At 39.4% G+C, this 24,630-nt stretch overlaps 2 protein-coding genes across 2 annotated transcripts; one reads left to right on the plus strand and one right to left on the minus strand.

Moving 5' to 3' along the window:
* Positions 1–1,061: 1,061 nt before the first annotated feature.
* Positions 1,062–9,522, minus strand: xab2 (XPA binding protein 2). Its single transcript, XM_073494871.1, has 19 exons — positions 9,386–9,522; positions 8,847–8,995; positions 8,456–8,579; positions 8,147–8,344; positions 7,548–7,682; positions 7,280–7,444; positions 6,608–6,752; positions 6,368–6,519; positions 6,167–6,286; positions 5,951–6,082; positions 5,297–5,428; positions 4,961–5,074; positions 4,681–4,843; positions 4,370–4,560; positions 3,608–3,730; positions 3,324–3,495; positions 2,940–3,066; positions 2,301–2,410; positions 1,062–2,180 (listed from the first exon to the last, which is right to left on the minus strand). Exons 1-19 carry the CDS (start codon positions 9,419–9,421, stop codon positions 2,119–2,121), a joined length of 2,550 nt encoding a protein of 849 aa, XP_073350972.1. The 5' UTR covers positions 9,422–9,522; the 3' UTR covers positions 1,062–2,118.
* Positions 9,523–12,588: 3,066 nt separating this feature from the next.
* Positions 12,589–24,511, plus strand: LOC141018928 (myosin heavy chain, fast skeletal muscle-like). The gene is made up of 39 exons (XM_073493680.1): positions 12,589–12,848; positions 12,960–13,103; positions 13,302–13,458; positions 13,602–13,629; positions 13,731–13,845; positions 14,054–14,146; positions 14,232–14,295; positions 14,428–14,526; positions 14,608–14,711; positions 14,799–14,937; positions 15,050–15,168; positions 15,267–15,416; positions 15,504–15,674; positions 15,780–16,086; positions 16,599–16,675; positions 16,764–16,851; positions 16,940–17,057; positions 17,175–17,298; positions 17,397–17,533; positions 17,674–17,929; positions 18,970–19,212; positions 19,302–19,478; positions 19,638–19,783; positions 19,893–19,983; positions 20,097–20,486; positions 20,643–20,769; positions 20,855–20,973; positions 21,272–21,468; positions 21,555–21,738; positions 21,820–21,985; positions 22,160–22,284; positions 22,658–22,966; positions 23,056–23,259; positions 23,350–23,475; positions 23,575–23,745; positions 23,858–23,962; positions 24,046–24,141; positions 24,247–24,378; positions 24,494–24,511. The coding sequence occupies exons 1-39, from the start codon at positions 12,645–12,647 to the stop codon at positions 24,509–24,511; spliced, it is 5,820 nt and encodes a 1,939-aa protein (XP_073349781.1). The 5' UTR covers positions 12,589–12,644.
* The last annotated feature ends 119 nt before the right edge of the window (positions 24,512–24,630 follow it).

Raw genomic sequence — 24,630 nt, forward strand, 5'->3', positions numbered from 1 at the left:
CCCCCCTTTTTTTTTTTTTTTTTTTTTACCATAGGAAGAGAAGCATGCAGGAACCATGACTTCTTTATGTTTGCTTGCTTGTTTTTGGAGAAATAAATCATAAGTGGCCACTAAAAAGGCTACTACAAAGGCATTAATACAAATATATTCTGACAAACCAGTTCAGACCATAGTTAGTGTTGACACTTGGAGACCACCACAACCCTTACACCCCTAGGCATCTGATATTAGTCAAAAAAAACTTTAAACATTGTCTTTCATTAAAATACAAGATTAAATCAAACATCAGCATGCTAAGTAAATAACATGCATGTTTATTCGTTTGTTCTCCATCTGAGCTCACCATGCAAAAGAAAAAAGAAAAAAGAAAAAGCAAGGCATATGATAGTCACATTGTCGAGGAAGGATTTCTTTAGATAGGAACTGTTCATATCAGCCTCTGGTAACAATTGAGTTACTGCCTATTAAAGATCAGCAGCAATGTCAAAAACCTGCAGATAAGTACTTATATACCTTACTGCACATTACTAGCCTGCAGCATATACAAAAAGAATAGTGTGAATGTACTATACTATGTTATCTATGCATAAAGGAAAAATGGAAATTAAATTGGGAGAAAATGTTAATTGTTTGCTTATAATTATAGAGACTCAGGACAGTTTCTTTCCAATTGTTTGTGAAGTGTTTTTCCAGTAGCACCATCCCCACTGGAAAACAGAAATCTCAAGAGTGCCGCATCACATGATGCTGCTCAAAGTTACAAGAGCACTCCAAGTGCCCCACCGCAGTAACTTTGTAAGACGATTACCTCTCAGCTATTTTAATCTAATTATGAAAGAAACAATTTCTTCCTAGTCAGTACTTTTTCCAGTTCTGACAATTTAACTCTTAAAACAGGGTGGGTATGATTACAAGCATGAGGCCTTTTCCATTTAATACTTAATCACATTCTGTCTTAAATGAATTCCCCCAAGATACACAGCTTCCACATACATTACTGGAGTGCAATTTAAATGTGTCAGGTGATGTCTGAATAAACCAGAGTTCTGCAAGACACTGCATTTAACTGGTATAAATTCATTTTTATTACAAGAAAATATAAGGAAACTTTCAGAGATCTGAAGTGACTAGCTTGTCACAGACAGAGTTGCTGGGACATAATTCACAAACACTGCACACATAAGCAGTGTGGAAATAGGAAACATTTCAAATGTCTTGCTGCATACCAAACAATTTCAGACTGCACTGGGGGATAAGAAGGCCCTCAACAATGCTGACTGAAACAGACATTTACATTATCTGCCTCAAAAATTGTTAGTGAGCCATGTTAACACCTGCAACTGTAACAAAAAAAAAAAACAACATACAGGAATTAGAAAACCTTCCAAGTAAGCATTTACTGCTACTGAATAATAAGTTGTTTACATTTCTTTTCATAGCCCTCATATTATTCAACCAGACATTTAAGCTGTTGCTCGAGTGCAAACTGTTCCTCAAGTGTATTTGAACCATGATACAGATACAACTACAACACCATTTTTAATATTTGGATAAGGACATATACAAGTTATGAAATCTTTTAGAAACATTGGGTTTTGCAAGACTCCCACCTACTGGTGATTCCCAAGCCAACAATGTGAGGCTTGAATGCTCAGCTCTAAATGAATGCTCCCTGTTGAAGAAACTATGCTCCTCCCCTGTGTTTTCTAGGGCAGGGCTTCCTGTCAAAGAAATGCCTCTGCATTTGGTTGGTGTTTGGTAACAGTGTTTTTACTGTTAACACATTAACAAAATGTTATTTAGAAACAAAATTAAACTGCATTAGACTTCAGTTACAGTTACAATGGGGCCACATATGAGTATTTCATAACAGCAGGCTGCTCAATTGTTCAATTATCTGGAGTTTCATACTTGAGAAAGACTGACACCACATGGCCAAAACGAATACAGGCTCATATTTTTGCTTTGTGTACCAAAAAATCCACCAGGAAAATACTTGTGTCTGTTTTTCACTCATGTCACAGTCTATAAAAATAAAGTGAATGCAACTGAGCATTTACACAAATGTAAAAAGGAGCCTATTCAACGTATACAAGAGAAATCAGAAGAACGTCTCTTTCAGTCATCTTTAAGCCCTCCAAAGACGGCTGTGGGGACGCTCTTCTGCTCAAGCTGCACCTCTGTAAAGGCCAAAAGGAGAAGACAATTAGCAGATGCATGATCATGAATAAAACATGTCTACATTAATGTTTAAACAGACACCAAATGTTTCGGTTTTACGTTGAGGCTTGATCACTCACCATCCGGTCCCTGGTCTTCATCATCTTCATCCTCGTCATCATCAATGTCAATCTCATCAGGATTGGCTTGTTTGGAAAGCTCAGCCAACTCACTGCGAGATGTGTCACTCCTGCACAGATGCAGAGAATAAGACTTATGTGCCAACATATTCTTTGGAGCATTAAGTCCAATTTTATAAAAGATGAACATTTTAAGTAGTAGAAAGTAGACTTTCTAGAGATACATGGTTCTCACAGGACAAGGACCCTACAATCAAATGATCCATTGTCGTAGATTAAACTACCCAACAGGATATACAGAAGTTGAAATGAGGTCAACCTAACCATCTTCGGAAGTAAAATGCAGCATTCACAATGCAGAGGTAATATAAATCCAAAAACTTACCAGTAAAAGATTTAAATTCAAAATGAGTACTTTACTTTTCAAACGCAAGTACATTTGGTTTTTAATAGTTACATACCTTTACTTACTTTTAATTAAGGTTATAAATGCAGAACTTTTACTTGTGGTTGAGTGTTTTCAGTGTGGTATTTTATTAGTATTTTACTTTTATTAAAGCAAAGAATCTCTATACTTCTTCCACCACTGCTTTTTCACAGATACCTTTCACTGGAGTATAAAAGAGACAAAAGACATACCTGACGAAGAGGATCTTCTCTTTGAGCTTGGGTTTGTCCTGCTCGGCCTCTGCAGCAAGCTGCTGAGCTTTCTGCTCCAACATCTTCATGTCATCAATTCCCATTTGGCCTGGAGCAAGATCTGACACTGGATACAAGCCGTAATAAAATGGTTGGACACACACAGAAAACCTTAGCCCTAATACATTAGTACATTGATACTTGGGCATTTCTGGGGTCTAACTTTAGGATTTGGGTCAATAGATAGCATGGCTACCATATTAATGTAATTATATTGTTATTAAATATTAACATCCCCCCATGTCCTGTATAGCCCTGACAGATAATGGTACAAGCCCAGGATGACCTTGTCAGCTGCTAAGGAGTTGCTGCAAGCATTCTTACCAGTGCCTGTGGAGCTTGTTGTGGCCTTCAGCATCTGCGAGGACATAAAGTTGACCTGGGTGTTGTACGTGGCCTGGACACTGCGTTTGATCCTCAGCATTTCTCTAATAGTGTCTTCATTTCCATGGCGGATCTCAAATTCTTTCCAGGTCTGCCAGAAATTTGCAGTCACCTGGAAGATCAAGTTCATAAATATATCAAGAGGAGTTATGACATGCACATCACTGATTGAAATGTTATATTTAATTCAGAAACAGGCAATGGCAGGAGCTGGTTTATCTCACCCTGGGATCACAGATCTGGGAACAGTAGGAGTAGATTGCTCTGGCTCGATCAATTTCACCCAGTTTACTCTCCATGTCAGCAAATCGCAGGCACATGTCCCTCGAATGCTCATCAGGAAGGACCTGTATGAGTACAAAGGTACAATTTAGATTTTAGTTATTGTAATTTGAAACGAACAAAGGAGAAAAATGTTTGTTATTTAAAAGCTTTATCTATTGTATCCTAAGCTTTCAGGCATAAGAACAAATCAAATCAGGCTAGCCTAATTTTATGACACTGAGGAAAATCCTGCAAATTAATAAAAAAGTAACACTAGATAACTTTATAGCACCACTTGACAGCAAACCTTGTAATTTCAGAATTAACAGAAGGATTTGAGTTATAACCCACAGATAATAATTTGAAAGCATGAAAGTATTAAAGAATTGTTATTTTTCCTACAGGACATGTGTGAATCTATGAAATGACATACACACACAAAGTTTGTCTCCTATTCTTGGGTGTACAGCATGTAGCTGCAGTACTATTACAGAGTACTGGAAGTACTGATTAATCAAAGCAATGGTTTGAAGATTTTCCACGACAAAATACATTGTTAAAGCCACCACAGGTATGTTCATTAGACATTAGTTATCATTAACATTGATGATGATTATCTTCAGTATTGAAGATGTACATGAACAACCTAAAAATCTAATTAATTCAACAGAAAAGATGCTTCAGTATGACATGTCATATTCGTCAATGCTTTTACCATGTACCTCAATAGCTTTCTGGTAGATTGCTCTGGTGTATGTGACTCCATAAATTTCAGCTGCTCTCTTGATGTAGATGTTGAACATGTGATGCCTCTCCTCACTTTCTACTGCCTGGGTTGCTCTTTCATAGACAGCCATGGCATGTCGTGCCAATCCATATCCTTCTTCCAATTTGGCATACAAAAGGTAAATTGCTGGAAAGGAAGGCACAGTAATACATTCGGCTTCAGTACACGTCATGAAGAAAAGGTAGATGTGGAATGTGGAATATACAGTATACAAGTTGTCAATGCAATTCTAACAAAGCTACATACTCTTGGCAAACTTGGCAGGGCAGCCATCCAGGGCTTGCTCAAATAAATCTCTAGCTCTCTCCAGCTTCTTCCCCCCATAACGATCAATGAATTTGGTGAGGTAAGTGTTCCAGATGTCATAAACATTTGGCCACCTGAAGAGAGCGATACCACGCTCATATGCCTGAAAAGGTATTGAAAAACACATAGAAGAATTGGTTAAATGTGTGGTATGTTAACAAAGGCAAGAATACATATTGAAATTAAATGTTGGTCTAGTTAATAAGTTGCATGTTCTTACTTTGAAGCTTTCCTCAAAGTAGTTGTGCTCTTCAAGGAACATGGCATAATTGATGATGATCTGTGGCGTGGCGATGCGGAGGTCAATAATGCGGTCATACACTGCTTTTGTAGACTAAGGACACATAAAAGGAAAATGGAGGAATAATTACACTAAACATATACAACTCAGAGACAAATGAAAGGTCTGATTTTGATGACAGACTAAAGCACACAGTGGATCAGCATTCTAAGACCAATACCAAGAACTAAGCATTTTCCTGCCATGTGATGTATACCTATTTCATTGTTGTGGCTCACATGTAGTAATATATACAAAGACATGTAGAGAACATACCTGGAAAGTGCCAAGGCTCTCCTCCAAGTCTGCCAGCATAGACCAGACCTTCAAGGATTTGTAGACTCTGTTTTGGACCGGCTCAGATGCGTCAAAGTACTCAGCTTTCTTGGATGGGATGGCTGTAGCTTTCTATATCAAAATATTTATTTTTTTAAAAGTAAGACTTACAACTATGTGCACAAAGCATTCAAATACAAAGTGGTCTATTATTTAAAAGGTGCAATCAGTAATATTCAACTATTTTCCTTAAAATTGCCATAAGTCATGAGCAGGGACAAATATTGCTGTTTCTCTGTAGGTTAGATTTCACAATCTAACAGGCAGAGCTGTCCTAAATTTATTTTGCTTTCAATACTCTAATATTCAAGTGCCCTAAACGACCCTGTGTGCACTATGCATTTGGTTTAGTTTACCCCAAACAAAAGTTAAAATCTGTGCAATGTCTGACTGTTTTAGTTCCCAGGTGGTAAGTTTAAAAAATGATCAGCTTAATCTTGATAGTGAATATGTTTTAAAATAGCACTGGATCACATGTTGTTGTAGTTTCTCAGTCCAGCCACTAGATGTTACTCAATATCTAGTGTAAATGGTACTACTTTTCTACTGACTGCACCAGTAATCATGACTGCAGAGAAGATACAAATGTCTCACCCTCAGTATGCGCAGTGCCTGTTCATAATTCTCGTGCCGGAGCTCCATCTCTCCATATTCACACCACACTGCAGCAAGGTCATCCACCTGCTTGTAGTTCACCTTGGTAGCCTTCTCAAAAATTGTCCTGGCCTGAGAGATAGACAGTCAACTTAAAACATATCAAGAAAAGAAAAAGCATTTGTCCTGATTTGCTCCGAGTATCCAGAAGCTTACATCATCCAGCTGCTCATTTTCCTCATAGAATTTAGCAAATGAAACCCAGAGAGAGTGAGGCTTCCCTGTTGCCTTCATTGGATCCACAGTCTGTACGGCCTCAGTGTAGGTGTTGATGATCTGAAGAGGATTGCACAAGATTGAGAGTTTGTTAAATTTGATACTACTATTCATTGTGTGTGCATTGTTCCAAAAACTCACCTGCCGTGGATTGCCCTCATACAGTTTTACCCGCTTGTGCCACTCATGGACATTATGAGGATTCTGCCGCAGCAGCACACTGTTCAACAGGAGGGGGCGCCGGGCTATCAGCTGCTCAAAGCGGGCCAGTCTAAGCTCCAGGTCGATGTCATCTTAGAGAAGAGGGACAAAGAGTAAGGTATGCATGAAAAGAATAGTAAACACAAAGACTGTTGCCAATATCAATGAATCCAAACACACCCTCTTCATCCTGCCCCATCTCAGCAGTGGTCTCCATCTTCGCTGCGATCATGCTCTCTTCAAACTGGGCATAGCTATCAAACACTTGTGTGAAATCCCTTACTGTTACCACTGTAAGGATGGCCTCTTCATATACATCACGGGCCTGAGAAAGAAAAGAAACACCAATAGTCACAGTCAGTCAGTCAATCCAGAGTTAAGTCTATGCAAATGAGCCAACTAGCTTGATACAAAGCTAGAGGGAAAAAATGTGTTAAAATGGAAACAGACAACTTTCCAACTCATAGATTTTCCATGTGTATTGTTGGCAATGCTGTAGGAAAGACAACCGGATTGCTTTCCTTTATCCTCAGTATCAACAACACAGGACAAGAAGAGATTGTTCATTCATTTAGTCTATAATAGAGATGTGAAAGCAGACAGTAACGATGCCCGACAGTCAGCCTTCATTTTCCCAAGTGATTTCGTGCTTGGTGGCAGACGAAAGCAAGGTTTATAGGGAACCAATCTAAAGGCCAATGGTGTCATTATTTCATAACCATTAAATTGTGCAATCAACATTTACTTCATAATGATGAGTTAAAGCCAAACAACTATTAACTACCAAAAATCTATTGCCAGTTTAAGTGCTATGATGTGTAGAGAAATGAAAGTTATTCAGAAGAAACCCACCTTCTCAAAGTGGCCACTCCTGATATAATAGTCAGCTAAAGAGCACCAGAGCTTTCCAAGTTGGTCTGTGAAGCGAGTGAGGCCTCCTCGGATGATGGCTCCTACATTCAGAGAGGTCACCTTATCAGGGTTCTGAGAGATCAGGTCGCATAGCTCATGCCACAGCTGTCCAACAAATAAACAAAGAAAGAACATTTATCCATTTCCATGGTCAGCTTAAAAAAAACATGCATATTTAGAGCTGCTTGGGGTGAGAAGAAATTCTTACTTGATAGTTAGATTTGCCCTCTTTGGACACAAAGCTTTCATCATTGACAATAGCTGCTAGTCGCACAGCTGCTTCATCCAAGCGGCCAACAGACCGCAAGTAGTCAATGTATTCCTCAGCATTCTCTGGAGAAAGCTAAATGGTACAAAGAGCAGAAAGCACATATTTAGGGCATTAACATTCATGTAAAAAAAATGTTCACTTACATATCAAGGTCATTATCTCTTGACAGCCTCCCATTTCACATATAAATAGTAATCCTTTTTATATATATATAATTTTGTATATGATTTTTAAGGAAATGTGTTTGGCCTCCTAATCAACATAAGTGCTCAATATAGTATATAATATATACATCATTAGATGAGATGAGATGATATATATAGTGCTAATAAAGCCTCCTTTGTCATAATCCAAAAGATTCACCAGTCATCCAGAGTGACTTGGAGAAGTATCCTTAAGATGAAAACAGCAAATCTAGCAGCCTTTGACTTGGCAGAGAATCCACATCACATCCATTTTCAATAAGTTGCCCTTAAAGGTGCACAAATACAACTGAAAGCTGCTGTATGCAACTAGTTTGTGTACTATACTCTCACCTTGAGGTACCTGCGGTACACTCGGATGGCTGTCTCAGGCAGAGGCAGGTTACGGACAAAGCGGAGATACAGAGGCCAGACCCTCGGGTGCTGAGTAACTGGAAGAGCTCTGAGTGCGCGGTCAAATGTTTGCCGACTTCTTGTTATCTTGCATTGAGACACAAGGAACTGGCAGTAATCAAGCCATATTCTAGGCATCTAGTGAAAGGAAAAACATTTGATCAGTGTCAAGCATAACTTCCAGATGACAATGTAATATTCTTTTGTATTGTCAAGTGGTTTAATATGGAGTTCAATAAGAAGTATTACCTTATGCATGAACACCAATGCCCTTTCATGGCAATTATTGACCTCTTCATAGCCTGGTTCAGTGATACATTTCCCTTTGACTTGTTTCCGCCTCTCTCTCAGATAATTGTACCACAGTTTATAGCTGTCAAAACAGGGTTAGATCGTAAGCAATAGTAGTTGTACAAAATCTTAAAGTTCACTTGGTCATCTTGATCCTATCACCTAAATGAAAGTCAAGGTACTTATCCAATCTTTCAACAACAACAACAACAACAATCCTAGTTAAGCGTTCAATCTCAATTTCAAAGCTAAAATATCCTTGCATGTTCAGATGTGGTTGCAATAAGATGTGGATTTTAATTACAAGGTCGACGCTTTCTTTATAACGTTTCCGTGTATGTTAAATTACCTGCCAGGCAGCTCTTTCAGAGCCCGCTCATAAATCATGTTGAGGGTGGATTTTTGTCCATTCTGCTTGAATTCGATGTAACGCATCCAGCACTTGACTGAATACGGGTTCCTGATAATCTCCTCCTCATAAGGCAGATCATCGTCCTCCTAAGAAAGCCAGAAATCACAGCACATAACATTTCAAGTACAACTGTGATAACTTTTGAAAGAGTTGCGTTTGCTAAAGCTAACATTAGCGAGACAGCATAACGTCACAATAACGTTGACATTTTTTCATCCGTCGATCGTAAATTAATCATTAGGAAAATAACGGTGATCGAACGAAGAAGAGATGCTGTGAACTCGGAACTTCAATAATTCAACAACAATTTAGGAATCGAGCATGTCTGACAACAAATCTGTCATTCGTAGCAACAAGCTATCTTCAAGACTGCTACAGCCCGAGCTAACGTTAGCACTCCAGTTAAAGTTAGCTAGCCAACACTCGTTGACAACAAAGGCTGTTAGACAACAATTAAATGAACGTGTGCAGCTTACAAACATAACATCGGGTTTTCCATTTAGCGAAGGCATTTCTTCCAAGAGAGATTGGCCGTTAGCGATACAAAGTAATGCTAACTGTAGCTAACACTGGCTTGCAGATAACTCAAAGCGTGTAGTCCTTCAGTAGTACTTCCGGCTACGTCACATTACGCGCACATGAACTTTTTTTTTCCTTTTCCTGTCATTTTATTTATTTATTTTTTTTAAATTTATTATCCTCCCTACTTTTTAAGTTTACTGGCATTACTAATAATAACCTTAGTTTATTGTGACTTATTTATTATTTATTTATTTTTGATGTTACACATATATTGGAGCACCTGTCTGCTGTTATATCTACATTTGTTTGTATGTACAACCTCTTTCAATAAAGTTCACTGAAAAAAAAAAAAGTCTCATGAACTTATGCTCCGTGTTTCGCCAAGGGGTTGGGCTTTCTGTTCGGTGTGTTATGTTGCAGAATTGCAACAAAAAAACACAAAACAAAAAAATCACTGGCCTGATTTTCATTAAATTTAGCGGAAGGGCAGGGTCGAGCATGGTCCCAGAGAGAACCCACTTGAATTTGGAGCGGATCCGAACCACAGGGCGGACACACTTTGATGTTCCTGTCAACACTTAATGAGAAATGTTAGTCAGCTGAAGTGTGCACAGTGCAGAGCTGAACAGAAAGTCATTATGGCTCAAGTGACAGCTAGGATGAACAGGCCTACAACATGTGCGTGTTGTACTTGTAAACAATCTTTTCGACCACGACTTTTTAAAAACTCTTATTAGGGGGTAGCTTTTTTTTCCACAAAATGTTATAATGAAGCCACCTTTTAGCAAATTTAGACTATTGTTTTACTGCAAGGCTAAAATGTTTGTCTACACTATGAGTCATCATTTTATTATTTTCCCATTAAACTGTGTAAAGCAAGTGTGAACAGTGAAAGTGTACTGCAGAAAATCTTGACAAGTTTATGACTGCTAGATACAGATAATTAGAGCTGTGTGAGTAAATGAGATGCAGAAATGTAAGGTAGCCTAAATACTATGGTGAGTTTCCAAATGTTACCAGGGCTGTAAAGTCCGTTTTGAAAGGTTAAAATGTTATAAACACTATTTTTTAATGCGAAAACTATTTATGTATAAATTAATGTAAGTACTTCTGAAAGGCATTTGTTTAGCTGCTGATTGTTTAGATTATATAGGTTTATTTATTTTGGAACCAATGCCAGCAATGTTTCAAAACCACAGACACATAGTTTTTCAAGGACACTGAGTTTCCATAACAGCAACAATATCCTTAGAATCAAATGTAGCACAGGGATAAAGATCTTTGATATCTGAGTGGGACTTAATATAGGTCTTATCTCAGCCCTGTTGGCAAATGTTCTTGTCCTTTTAAGGCAAGGTGTAATACCACTTGAACTTTATGGAAAGGGCCTTACATCCAGTTTTATTAGAGGAATATGAGATGGGCCAATGTCCTGCAACCATATACCAGCACCACTTGAATGCTTCTCCAAAATTAAGTTCCATTCCTGGCTATGAGCATGTCTAATTGCAAGGGTAAGTGGAGACGGTCCGTAGAGACCTCTCATTATAAAATGGTGAAATCCTTCTCTAGTTAAGTCAGAATCTAAATTTAAGTAAATTATTTATTGGAGCAAAGTGGTCCAAAAACATGTGTGTGCATTGCACGGCATCTATTTTGGGACATACTTTGGACATTACCATCACACTTACACTTTATGAGCAGAAATCAAGTCCAATGTGTGTCTTTTAAACATGTTGCATGATATTACTAATATTACATGACATTTTCTTCAAAATGTATATACGGTATGTGAGGGACTTCAAGTTACCATGTGTTATTTTACTTATATTGGTGATACTTACCAATGATATTTAATTTTACTACATTTTAAAGATCTGAAATGTGGACAAGCTCTGACACTCAATACAAATGACATTTAAGTTCATCTTACTAATGGCAAAAAGGGAAAAGGCAAGGCACACTCCATTAATAGATTTAAATGTGTAGTTGTCAACTAAGATATGTTTCGATCTTAATGTGTATTATACAGTGTATGATGTACAACATGTAAAATGCTTCAGGCAATAATGCAATTTGAAACACTTGTATTTGCATATTTTCTTTTCAGTGTTAGTTTTACTAAATGTACTAAAATTCTGATCCTAGCTTGCTTGATTAATCTAACATGTTTAAGTTTTCTAGTTTTCTTGTGATTTGCTATTTTGACAATTAAGCAATTTTATATCTTAAAAACAAGAAAGACTTACAAAACCGTCACTGTCACAAGATAGGTCTAACCACGACAGGGATGCTTGACCAAATCAAGAGGCAGACTGCTGCTGACCAGGCAGTTCCAGTCTCTATAAAAGCAGCAGCAGCTTCAGGCTCCTCTGAGAACTGACAGAACATCACAGGTTAGTGCTTTTTGTGTGGTTATGCTCACGTAATTTGCTTTTACTTAAAATTACATAAATGTCCTGACTTTGTTAACATGTTTTTACATGTCTTCTAAACTTACAGTGATAATAATAATTATCAAAGATTTTTGCTCTATCTTAACGCAAAGGGGCAAAAAGTCATTTTGGAACTCCTCTTGATAATTTATGAAGAAAAGCTTTACAGTGAATCTGTTATTTGATCAAAATACATTGTAATCACAGAAGAGGCTATGGAAATGGTCTTTAGTGGTCTAGATAATCTTATAACTGAAGTAATTGTAAAGGCAAGGCATGGCAGCTTTTTTACACAGCACACTGAACAGAGGCAAGTCAAAGTGCTTTACACATTAAAAAAACATTGACTGACATGACACAATAAAATAAATTAAGATACAATAAAAAGGAAGTTTTAAAAACAAGATGGAATTAAATAAAAAAAACAAAGTGGAATAGAATACAAGTGACAATTACAATGCAGCTACAATGCAGTAATAAAAACTTGTGGCACCATTAAAGTTAGTTAAAATAAGTTAAAATTCATGTAGTGATTGCTGTTTACTGTTGTGAGTACTAGACTGTGGAAAATAATTTAGTTTTGTGTCCTTTCCAATTATTATCTCAATCTTTCTTTAATAGCATCGTTACACAGCAACAGATCTGTGCCACTCAGTTGGGATAAACTGAGGTAAGACATGTCTACAAAGCTCCATAATATTCAGATACATGACAATAAATTATATTCAAAGTAATTTAAACTCTTTCTCTTCGTTTCAGTTCTCAATAAAGTGCCACCATGAGCACAGACGCAGAGATGCAGCAGTATGGGCCTGCGGCCATATACCTCCGCAAGCCCGAGAGGGAGAGGATTGAGGCTCAAAATATTCCATTTGATGCCAAAACAGCATACTTCGTGGCCGAACCGCAGGAAATGTACCTTAAGGGTAAACTCACCAAAAGAGAGGGTGGCAAAGCCACTGTTGAGACACTTACAGGAAAGGTAGATTGATGCTTTACTTAAAACTTATTTTGAACAGTGAAATAGGATGAAGTCTATCCCATAAAATATTATTTAAACTGTTTTTTTGTTTTTTGTTTTTTTCCTATTCAGACGATCACTGTAAAAGAGGATGACATCCATCCCATGAATCCTCCCAAGTATGACAAAATTGAGGACATGGCCATGATGACCCACCTCAATGAGCCTTGCGTGTTGTACAACCTCAAAGAGCGTTTTGCATCATGGATGATCTATGTTAGTGTTTAACTTAACACTTAAATCAGCATGAAGATGAACATACAAATAAAAATTCAACTTTTACGAGTGGTGGTAACTTTTCTCTACATTCTACATTCTCAGCCACAACTCTAAATGAAGTTCGGATTTAAATGATGATATAAATGTCAAACATAGAAGCAATGAAGTTTAGAGTGAACTGTCTTCTCTTTCCAGACATATTCCGGCTTGTTCTGTGTCGTCGTGAATCCCTACAAGTGGCTTCCTGTGTACGATGCTCAGGTTGTTGGGGCATACAGAGGCAAGAAGAGAGTGGAGGCTCCACCCCACATCTTCTCCATCTCTGATAATGCCTATCAGTTCATGCTCACTGGTAAGATATTGTGTTTTTAGATGAGGGCATATGAATTTACCTTCACTTGACATAGAAAATAAGACACAGCAGATGTGACCTGAAATGTGACTGTGGGTCATATATGGTATTTCATGAGACATTCAAGTATTTGTTCTTTTCAGATCGTGAGAACCAGTCTATCCTTATCACGTGAGTAATTTACAAATAACTGAATAACATTACAGGACAGTGACATACTGTGGGTAGGTAGGTAGGTATGTATGACTCAAGATATCTCTCTCTTTCCCCAGTGGAGAATCCGGTGCCGGAAAGACTGTCAACACCAAGCGTGTCATCCAGTACTTTGCAACAATTGCAGTGGTTGGGGGTGGCAAGAAATCAGAGCAATCATCTGGCAAAATACAAGTAAAAATGCTTGTCTTAAATGAAAAAAATGGAAAACTTCAAGCTATCTTACACATTATTGTAGGCCTAGTTTAATATTCAACATAATTCTATATAATGTATGTAGATGGGAGTCCCTGCTCTTACTCTCTACCAGCAAATGGGTCATTGGCCTGGAAAATGTTGAACACCCTTAATCAACATCATGTGTTTTTATATCTTTTTGTAGGGTTCGCTGGAAGATCAAATCATTGCAGCCAACCCTTTGCTGGAAGCTTATGGTAATGCTAAGACTGTGAGGAATGACAACTCCTCTCGTTTTGTAAGTGTTGAAAGGGGAAAAAATAAACAGAAGTCATTTGAGCTGCATATCAAGAATCCTCCTAACTTCAATCTGTTATGTTCAGGGTAAATTCATTAGAATTCACTTTGGAACCACTGGCAAACTGGCCTCAGCTGATATTGAAACATGTGAGTCATTTTCAACATTTTGCTCACCAATTTTGCATTTACACCGTGATGCTAGTTTGGGAAAATGTTTAAGAGACACTTGTCATACATGCAATATACTGCTGTAATCCGACCCTGATCTTTGAATATTAGATCTGCTGGAAAAGTCCCGCGTCACCTTCCAATTGTCTGCTGAGAGGAGCTACCATATCTTCTATCAGCTGATGACTGGCCACAAGCCTGAGCTCTTGGGTATGTTATAACAAAATGAACAAAAAATAAGAGAAAAAATAAGAGTGCCCCCACTCATGCATTTCCTCTACTTTCTTCCAGAGGCCCTTCTAATCACCACCAACCCCTATGACTACCACATGATCAGTCAGGGTGAAATCACTGTGAAAAGCATCGATGATGTGGAGGAGTTCATTGCAACAGATGTAAGTTGATAGTAATGTGTAGATTATCAGCAGATAAATGTAAGAATAATAGATTTTCTAAAATTATTTTCTGTGCATAAATTGCAGACTGCTATTGACATCTTGGGCTTCAGTGCTGAGGAGAAATTGGGCATCTACAAGCTGACTGGAGCTGTGATGCATCATGGCAACATGAAATTCAAGCAGAAGCAGCGTGAGGAGCAGGCTGAACCAGATGGCAATGAGGGTAATTTCTAAAATAATACACCCTTATTATGCAAGCTCTCCGGTGCATAAAATACAACACTATGGTATTAAGATAATGTGTATTTATAACTTCTTGTTTTTCTCTCCATCAGAGGCTGATAAAATCGCCTACCTCCTGGGCCTGAACTCAGCTGATATGCTGAAAGCTCTGTGCTACCCAAGAGTCAAGGTCGGGAATGAGATGGTGACCAAAGGTCAGACCGTCCCACAGGTAATAAAACAGAAGTTTGGTGTTTGGAAAGGGAAATATTTACATTTCCAAATAGAAATACCACACTAATAAATCCACACCTAAATCCTTATATTTAGGTCAACAATTCTGTCAGCGCTCTGTGCAAATCCATCTATGAGAAAATGTTCTTGTGGATGGTCGTCCGTATCAATGAGATGCTGGACACAAAGAAGGCAAGACAGTTCTTCATTGGAGTGTTGGATATCGCTGGATTTGAGATCTTTGATGTAAGTTTTGGAAAATCAACCTTTCTGAAAAATTCAGAGGTTCAAATTTATTTTGGCATGAAATTAAATGTTTTTCTATAACTACAGTTCAACAGCTTGGAGCAACTCTGCATCAACTTCACCAATGAGAAACTGCAACAGTTCTTCAACCACACCATGTTTGTCCTGGAGCAAGAAGAGTACAAGAAAGAGGGCATTCAATGGGAGTTCATTGACTTCGGTATGGACTTGGCTGCCTGCATTGAGCTTATCGAGAAGGTAACATATCACTTTGTTGAATCAGATAGATTTCTTGATTCAAGTGCAAATGTTTGCTTCCTCAGGTAAATTTTTTTCTTACCATGAAATGTAAATTCTTCTCAGCCAATGGGCATCTTCTCCATCCTTGAAGAGGAGTGCATGTTCCCCAAGGCCTCTGACACAACTTTCAAGAACAAGCTGCATGATCAGCATCTTGGCAAGACCAAGGCCTTTGAGAAGCCAAAGCCTGGAAAGGGCAAGGCTGAAGCTCACTTCGCCCTGGTTCACTATGCTGGTACAGTGGAGTACAATATCACTGGCTGGCTGGACAAGAACAAGGACCCCCTGAACGACTCAGTTGTTCAGCTTTACCAGAAATCTTCAAATAAACTGCTGGCCTTGTTGTATGTAGCCATGCCTGGAGCTGATGGTAAGAAAAAAAAGTGAGCTGAGTTATCAGAAACTCTGTGTACCCAGTACAGATGTTTTAACCTCCTATTTTCTACTGTTGAAGATAGTGAGCATTGTTGCCATCTCTTTTCATAGCTACTGGCTGCTTACTGAAAAGTGGAGTTTGGAAAGTTACAGGCAGTGCAATGACTTTGTAGTGATAGGTAAAAAACGGTGTGTCTGTTTCAATTGAGTTTGGCCGAGTAAGAAACAGGTAACTTCTCTGTGGTAAAATATTAATTTAGGTAAATTTTAAAAAGTTAAATCCACATTCCAGAGACAAAAAGTTATAACAGTTACTGCTGTGTAATCCAGTACCAGTAATACAAATCAATATTGTGCAGCTGGTTGAAATTGAAATTGAAAAATACACATTCAACACAGAAGAAAACTTAAACCACTTACTGCAGTGTACTATTATTATTATTATTATTATTATTATTATTATTATTATTCGGTACCATTAATAAAATGTCATGTTTTGCAAAATAGAGGCTGCTGGTGGTGGTGGCAAGAAGGGTGGCAAGAAGAAGGGCGGTTCCTTCCAGACTGTGTCTGCTCTTTTCAGGGTATGTATTCTTTCATATTGTTGGACAACAATTAACAATCTCATCTTAAAATAATGATGAGCTATTATTTTGTGATGCTCATCCACAGGAGAACTTGGGCAAGCTGATGACCAACTTGAGGAGCACTCACCCTCATTTTGTCCGCTGTCTAATTCCCAATGAAACAAAGACCCCAGGTAAGAAGCGCATAACCCAGATTTGTGCAATGTGTGTGACATGGTATGGTAAAGAAATGTTTTGATACAATGAGTTTGCAATGTGCAGGTCTTATGGAGAACTTCTTGGTCATCCACCAGCTGAGGTGTAATGGTGTGCTGGAGGGCATCAGAATCTGCAGAAAGGGCTTCCCCAGCAGAATCCTCTACGGTGACTTCAAGCAGAGGTGACTGCAGTTTTCATTATAAGCAAGCCAAGTTGATTTCAGTAGAGGTATTAGGATGATAAACACCAAGAAAAAGTGGGAGGAAGATAAAAGGAACAACATCATTTTCTGTTGTAGATACAAAGTATTGAATGCCAGTGTCATCCCTGAGGGACAGTTCATTGACAACAAGAAAGCTTCAGAGAAGCTGCTGGGCTCTATTGATGTGGACCACACTCAGTACAAGTTTGGACACACAAAGGTTCATCCTCAAAGACAGTACTACAGATTTACTTGTGTGGTTGTCCTGTTATACCCATATGCACTGAATACTAATTTGCCCCTAATTTGACAATATAGGTGTTCTTCAAAGCTGGTCTGCTGGGTCAGCTAGAGGAGATGAGAGATGAGAAACTGGCTGAGCTGGTGACAATGACTCAGGGTCTCTGCAGAGGATATGTCATGAGGAAGGAGTTTGTTAAGATGTGGGAGAGGAGGTAGGATTATTTTACTGTACACTAAACTGTACTGTCCAATTATGTAGTTGATATATATTTTTTCAATTGTTAGACTTAGAAGTTCTCCAAAATAATGTTTCAGAAGAAATGACACTTTCTACATCAATCTCATTTTCCAGAGAATCTATCTTCTCAATCCAGTACAATATCCGTTCATTCATGAATGTGAAGAACTGGCCATGGATGAATCTCTACTTCAAGATCAAGCCTCTCCTGAAGAGTGCTGAGACTGAGAAGGAGCTGCAGCAGATGAAGGAGAACTATGATAAGATGAAAACAGACCTGGCTACTGCCCTGGCCAAGAAGAAGGAACTGGAGGAGAAGATGGTTTCCCTGCTGCAGGAGAAGAATGACCTGCAACTCCAAGTGGCTTCAGTAAGTAGGAAAACCAGGAAGTGTAATTGTAGCAAGTGCCAAGGTGAAAAGAATGTTTAGGCTAGTCAGAAGTGAAAGGCACGGGAGGACTAAATTATTCTGAGGCCCAGAATAAGAATGAAAACCACAGACAATGGAGTTTGCTAAAGAAGGTGTATTGTACACAGTGATAAGCAATAGATTATTTACAGAATATACAGTTGGCCACAAGCTTTGAGTTGATAGTTTGCGTAGACTATGTCTGCACCTCTAATAAAAAAAAAGAAAAGAAATGTTATCAGAGAACATACTTCAATGAATCCAATTGCATCAAATAAGTCACACACACAAATAGTAAACCACATTCAGCATCAAAAACAATGCAACAAATTGCTGCCCCAGTCCCAATAGTCTGATCTTGTCCACCCCAAAAGAGTGAGAGAGTCTGTGTGAGATGTGTGGGTATGAATTGTCCAAGTCGGGGGGAGAAAAGGGGATTGGGCTGGTGATTGAGTGTGTGAGGGATGAATGGAGAAGAGCACACAGTGCTATCATTGGTGTCCCACCACTCAGGCAGACACATTGCTTCTGGATCCTTCTGGTCGCTAGCTCGCCATAAATGTCTCAGGAAAACCTGGCCAATTCCGCTGTTCACTCAAGGCATACAGTCACTCAACCCAGATCGGTGGCCGCGGACACGTCAAGCTCTGTCTGTCGGCTTCACGCCACAGATACACGCCGCTGCCCACATGCTTGCTCTCTCACACCATCTGACTCTACCTGCTGCTGCTGCTACTACTGCCGTATGCAGCCTTAGGGCTGCTCTGATTGGCTCATGAAAATCTTGCGAGAGACACAAGATCACTGCACAGGTATTTATGACCCAGGTTACATAATTCTATTACATATACGCTTCACTAATTGTACCATGTTGCTTAAATTTATTCAGATGTCTAGGTGAGATAAGAAGAGGCCAAATACCTTTACTGACTTCTAATACCAGAGAATATATCAATCTTTTCAAACTTTGAAACTTATTGTATGTTCATTATGTACAATAGGAAGTCGACAACCTCTCTGATGCTGAGGAAAGATGTGAAGGGCTCATTAAGAGCAAGATCCAACTTGAGGCCAAACTCAAAGAGACAACTGAGAGACTGGAGGATGAAGAGGAAATCAATGCTGAACTGACCGCCAAGAAGAGGAAGCTGGAGGACGAATGCTCTGAGCTGAAGAAAGACATTGATGACTTGGAGCTCACTTTGGCTAAAGTGGAAAAGGAGAAACATGCCACAGAAAACAAGGTTTGAATTATTTTAAACCCACATTCATTTAAACACAGACAATATGAATATAATGTGATGGAAATAATCCACCTTTCACATCATTTTAGGTGAAAAACCTGACAGAGGAGATGGCATCTCAAGATGAGTCTATTGCCAAGTTAACAAAGGAGAAGAAAGCCCTCCAAGAGAGCCACCAGCAAACACTTGATGACCTCCAAGCAGAGGAAGACAAAGTCAACACTCTGACCAAAGCCAAGACAAAGCTGGAACAGCAAGTGGACGATGTAAGAAAACAATTGTTTCAATTGTATCTTTCTATTGTCAAGTAGCTTGTGTTTTAATTGATATTCCATGATACAAATTCAAAAGAATATATACTGCTTGTATTGACACACTGTCATTTGAATACCTCAAATCACTTATTATTAACTGCCATGTGATAGCTGGAGGGATCACTGGAGCAAGAGAAGAAGCTCCGCATGGACCTTGAGAGAGCCAAGAGGAAGCTTGAGGGAGATCTGAAACTAGCCCAGGAATCCATAATGGATCTGGAGAATGACAAACAGCAATCTGATGAGAAAATCAAAAAGTAAGGTTTTTGATTTAGGTTATTAATCCTCTTTTCAGCATCTCAAACATTACACTCCAACAACAGTACAAACTGTGACAGTGAAAGCCTTCTTTGTATCCTCATCAAGGAAAGAATTTGAAACCAGCCAACTCCTCAGCAAGATTGAGGATGAACAGTCTCTCGGTGCTCAGCTTCAGAAGAAGATCAAGGAGCTCCAGGTGACATATCCAACATACAATACATACACTGTTATATGCATGCGAATCAGACTCAGTAAATAAAAAATAACAAATTATATTCAAGTCAATAAACCTTCTTTCATCAAATGTAGGCTCGTATTGAGGAGCTGGAGGAAGAGATTGAGGCTGAGAGGGCTGCTCGGGCTAAGGTTGAGAAGCAGAGGGCTGACCTCTCCAGGGAGCTTGAGGAGATCAGTGAGAGGCTCGAGGAGGCTGGTGGAGCAACAGCTGCTCAGATTGAGATGAACAAGAAGCGTGAAGCTGAGTTCCAGAAGCTGCGCCGTGATCTTGAAGAGTCAACCCTGCAGCACGAAGCTACCGCATCAGCTCTCCGCAAGAAGCAGGCAGACAGTGTTGCAGAGCTGGGAGAGCAGATCGACAACCTCCAGCGTGTCAAGCAGAAGCTGGAGAAGGAGAAGAGCGAGTACAAGATGGAGATTGATGACCTCTCCAGCAACATGGAGGCTGTTGCTAAATCTAAGGTGAGTCGTTTGTTTATAAGCAAAGGATTTATCTCTCAGTCCTTAGGTTTAAAGATACTAACATATACTTCTTTTCAGATGAATATGGTAATTAAGTTAGGATAACATCCTGTATTGCTTAAAAGTTTTCAAGAATAGGACATTTATTTTTGATAGGGTAACTTGGAAAAAATGTGCAGAACTCTTGAGGACCAGTTGAGTGAGCTCAAAGCCAAAAATGATGAGAATGTTCGCCAGCTGAACGACGTTAATGGACAAAAGGCAAGACTGCAGACAGAGAATGGTGAGTCATCTAGCCACTTGTAAGTAAATGTACTCTGTGGGTGGGTTCATCATTTTCACAAATTCATTTATACATTGTCATTCAGGTGAGTATTCCCGGCAGCTTGAGGAGAAGGAAGCTCTTGTTTCCCAGCTGACCAGAGGAAAACAGGCCTTCACTCAGCAGATTGAGGAGCTTAAGAGACATGTTGAGGAGGAAGTCAAGGTAAACAAGTTTACATGCCCAGTTATTAGATTTTTACAGGGGGTATATTCTCTTTTTCAAATGTAGTCATTCAAAATATGTACCATAATACTGTAATAAGATTTAAAAGATCAAAGCTGAATCTATTCCCACAGCAACAACATCCAGGCATACTGCTATTACTGCTAAGTGAACCTTTCACGAATTACATTTTGAATAAACTTTAAAAAAAAGTTGATTAAACTCAAAAAAAGTACTTATTTACTATTTCTTTTTCCACTTCATAGGTATGATACTAATGTTTTGTCATGTTCAACAGGCCAAGAATGCCCTGGCCCATGCAGTTCAGTCAGCCCGCCATGACTGTGATCTGCTCAGAGAGCAGTATGAGGAGGAGCAGGAGGCCAAAGCTGAGCTGCAGAGAGGAATGTCCAAGGCCAACAGTGAGGTGGCTCAGTGGAGAACCAAATATGAGACTGATGCTATCCAGCGCACCGAGGAGCTAGAGGAGTCCAAGTATATAATCCTTTCTACTTTTTCAAAGATAAATCCATTTTACTATCTTTGTTCACTTAAGCACAAATAATTCCTCTTCGCTACAGGAAAAAGCTTGCCCAGCGCTTGCAGGATGCTGAGGAATCCATTGAGGCTGTGAACTCCAAGTGCGCCTCTTTGGAGAAGACCAAGCAGAGGCTGCATGGTGAGGTGGAGGACCTCATGATTGATGTGGAGAGAGCCAATGCTCTGGCTGCCAACCTTGACAAGAAGCAGAGGAACTTTGACAAGGTACATGAAGATTAGAAAGAAAACAAAACCAGATTTATTCAAATTAAAAATATAACTTTTTATTCATCAATACAATTCTAGGTACTTGCAGAATGGAAACAGAAGTATGAGGAGGGCCAGGCAGAGCTGGAGGGAGCTCAGAAGGAGGCTCGTTCTCTCAGCACTGAACTGTTCAAGATGAAGAACTCTTATGAGGAGGCTCTGGATCACCTGGAGACCATGAAGAGAGAGAACAAGAACCTGCAGCGTATGCCAATCTTACTGTATTTAATGTAACGATCATAGTCATTGTAAGGGTTCTTCTTTGACCTCTAGTAGTGTAGTCTATGAGCAATATTTGGTCGTAAAAGCACTGACACATATTTCCAGATGTAATCTGCATGTATAGTTCTAACTATATTTGACTTTGGTTGCTCTACAGAGGAGATCTCAGACCTGACTGAACAGATTGGTGAGACTGGAAAGACTATCCATGAACTGGAGAAATCCAAGAAGACTGTAGAGACTGAGAAGTCTGAAATTCAGTCAGCACTGGAGGAAGCTGAGGTACAGCAACATCAGAAGATGACAGGGAGTCATTAAAAACATCCTATAGTCAGTCAGTTCTAAGGTTGGGCCAATCAAACTTGTATCATGACGATGATAAAAGATGTTGAATGTTACATGATTGTTTTTCCCCCCACAGATCTCCCACAGATCTTTAAAATTAGTCTGGTTTCGCACGTGGATATGCCCCTAAAAACAATGCTGATGTGCTAATATGTATAAACAATTAATTGATACATTTAATGAAAAAGGCTGTTGGAAAAGGAGTCTGATAGCATTTTAGCTCATGTCACATCACATCAGATATGATAATACTTTTGAAGGATATCTTGTATGAGGTATTAACTTTCATAATTATTGAAATTACACCAAGGGCACACTGGAGCATGAGGAGGCCAAAATTCTCCGTGTTCAGCTTGAGCTCAACCAGATCAAAGGTGAGGTTGACAGGAAGCTGGCAGAGAAGGATGAGGAGATGGAGCAGATCAAGAGGAACAGCCAGAGGGTGATTGACTCCATGCAGACCACTCTTGATGCTGAGGTCAGAAGCAGGAATGATGCCCTGAGAGTCAAGAAGAAGATGGAGGGAGACCTGAATGAAATGGAGATTCAGCTGAGCCATGCCAACAGGATGGCTGCTGAGTCCCAGAAACAACTGAGGAATGTCCAGGGACAACTCAAGGTGATGTTTGGAATATTATTTAATATTAAAAGCAATGACAAAAAGAGTGCAGAAGGTTCAATGTTTTGCACTTTTTCTTTTGCTGTCAGGATGCCCAACTGCACCTTGATGAGGCTCTCAGAGGACAGGAAGACATGAAGGAGCAGGTTGCCATGGTGGAGCGCAGAAATGGCCTGATGGTGGCTGAGATCGAGGAGCTGAGAGTAGCTCTGGAGCAGACAGAGAGAGGACGCAAAGTGGCTGAGCAGGAGTTGGTTGATGCTAGTGAGCGTGTCGGACTGCTTCACTCTCAGGTGTGTTTTTGTTAATTCAAAAGAATTGTATCTAATCAAAGATGTGAGACACATACCAATAAACACTGTCTATTCTTGGTCAATATTCAGAACACCAGTCTTATGAACACCAAGAAGAAGCTGGAGTCTGACCTCGTCCAGGTTCAAGGTGAAGTGGATGATGCTGTTCAGGAAGCAAGAAATGCTGAAGAGAAAGCCAAGAAGGCTATTACTGATGTGAGTTAACACCTTCAAGAACTGGTCTGCTTGTACATGTTCAATAAGTTGTGATTTTTTTCGGAACAAACTGGAATTAGACACTATTTATCATTTCAGGCTGCCATGATGGCTGAGGAGCTGAAGAAGGAGCAGGACACCAGTGCTCACCTGGAGAGGATGAAGAAGAACCTGGAAGTCACAGTCAAGGACCTCCAGCACCGTCTGGATGAGGCTGAGAACCTTGCCATGAAGGGTGGCAAGAAGCAGCTCCAGAAACTGGAGTCCAGGGTATGAACTGTATATAAAAATTTGGAGGCACATCGCTTTTATTATACTTTTTATTACTTCAACTAAAATCTCTGCGTGGAAGACTGATATATTATTTATCATCACATTACAGGTACGTGAGCTAGAAGCTGAAGTTGAATCCGAACAGAGACGTGGAGCTGATGCTATTAAAGGTGTCCGCAAATATGAGAGGAGAGTGAAGGAGCTGACATACCAGGTAAGCCGTACTGAAAAACTCCCCTAACCTCTAATTCATTCTCTATTCTTCTTCACATACTGTATAATCTTGTATCTGTACAGACTGAGGAGGACAAGAAGAATGTGCACAGACTTCAGGATCTGGTTGATAAGCTGCAGCTTAAAGTCAAGTCTTACAAGAGACAGGCTGAGGATGCTGTAAGTCAAATACATAACGTGGCACATCAATGACAGCTGATTTAATAATAACACTACTATTAACTGTCTAGTAACTACGCCAACATTCCTCCAAACACTTCACAGGAGGAGCAGGCCAACACCCACATGTCCAGGCTCAGGAAGGTTCAGCATGAGCTTGAGGAAGCTCAGGAGCGCGCTGACATCGCTGAGTCCCAGGTCAACAAGCTGAGAGCCAAGAGCCGTGACGTTGGAAAGGTTTGTTTTTAAAATGATTTGATGCTGTGAACTTTCACTGATGACAGTGTGAATCAATATCACATCTTAAATGATACCCAAATAATAATAATAGATTTTCATCTCTTTTTTTTAGTCTGATTCTGCTGAGTAGCCGTCATCATCCTTGAGGCCTTTCAACAGAGTTCATAAAATATGAACCATGTTGGGGGCTATTTACAATAAAGACGATAACTTTCATCATTATCCTGAATCCTGTCACTTCCTTTCTGA

Source organism: Pagrus major, chromosome 23, assembly GCF_040436345.1.
Source record: "Pagrus major chromosome 23, Pma_NU_1.0".
NCBI lineage: Eukaryota > Metazoa > Chordata > Actinopteri > Spariformes > Sparidae > Pagrus > Pagrus major.

Excerpts from the sequence above, each read along its gene's own strand:
- xab2 (XM_073494871.1), bottom strand. The coding sequence starts at position 9,421 with ATGCCTTCGCTAAATGGAAAACCCGATGTTATGTTT. Across the intron at positions 8,996-9,385 it reads GAAAACCCGATGTTATGTTT|GAGGACGATGATCTGCCTTA; the intron begins GTAAGCTGCACA and ends TGGCTTTCTTAG. Across the intron at positions 6,287-6,367 it reads ATGAGGGCAATCCACGGCAG|ATCATCAACACCTACACTGA; the intron begins GTGAGTTTTTGG and ends AATCCTCTTCAG.
- LOC141018928 (XM_073493680.1), top strand. The coding sequence starts at position 12,645 with ATGAGCACAGACGCAGAGATGCAGCAGTATGGGCCTGCGGCCATATAC. Across the intron at positions 16,087-16,598 it reads AGCCATGCCTGGAGCTGATG|AGGCTGCTGGTGGTGGTGGC; the intron begins GTAAGAAAAAAA and ends TTTGCAAAATAG. Across the intron at positions 17,058-17,174 it reads TACGGTGACTTCAAGCAGAG|ATACAAAGTATTGAATGCCA; the intron begins GTGACTGCAGTT and ends TTTCTGTTGTAG.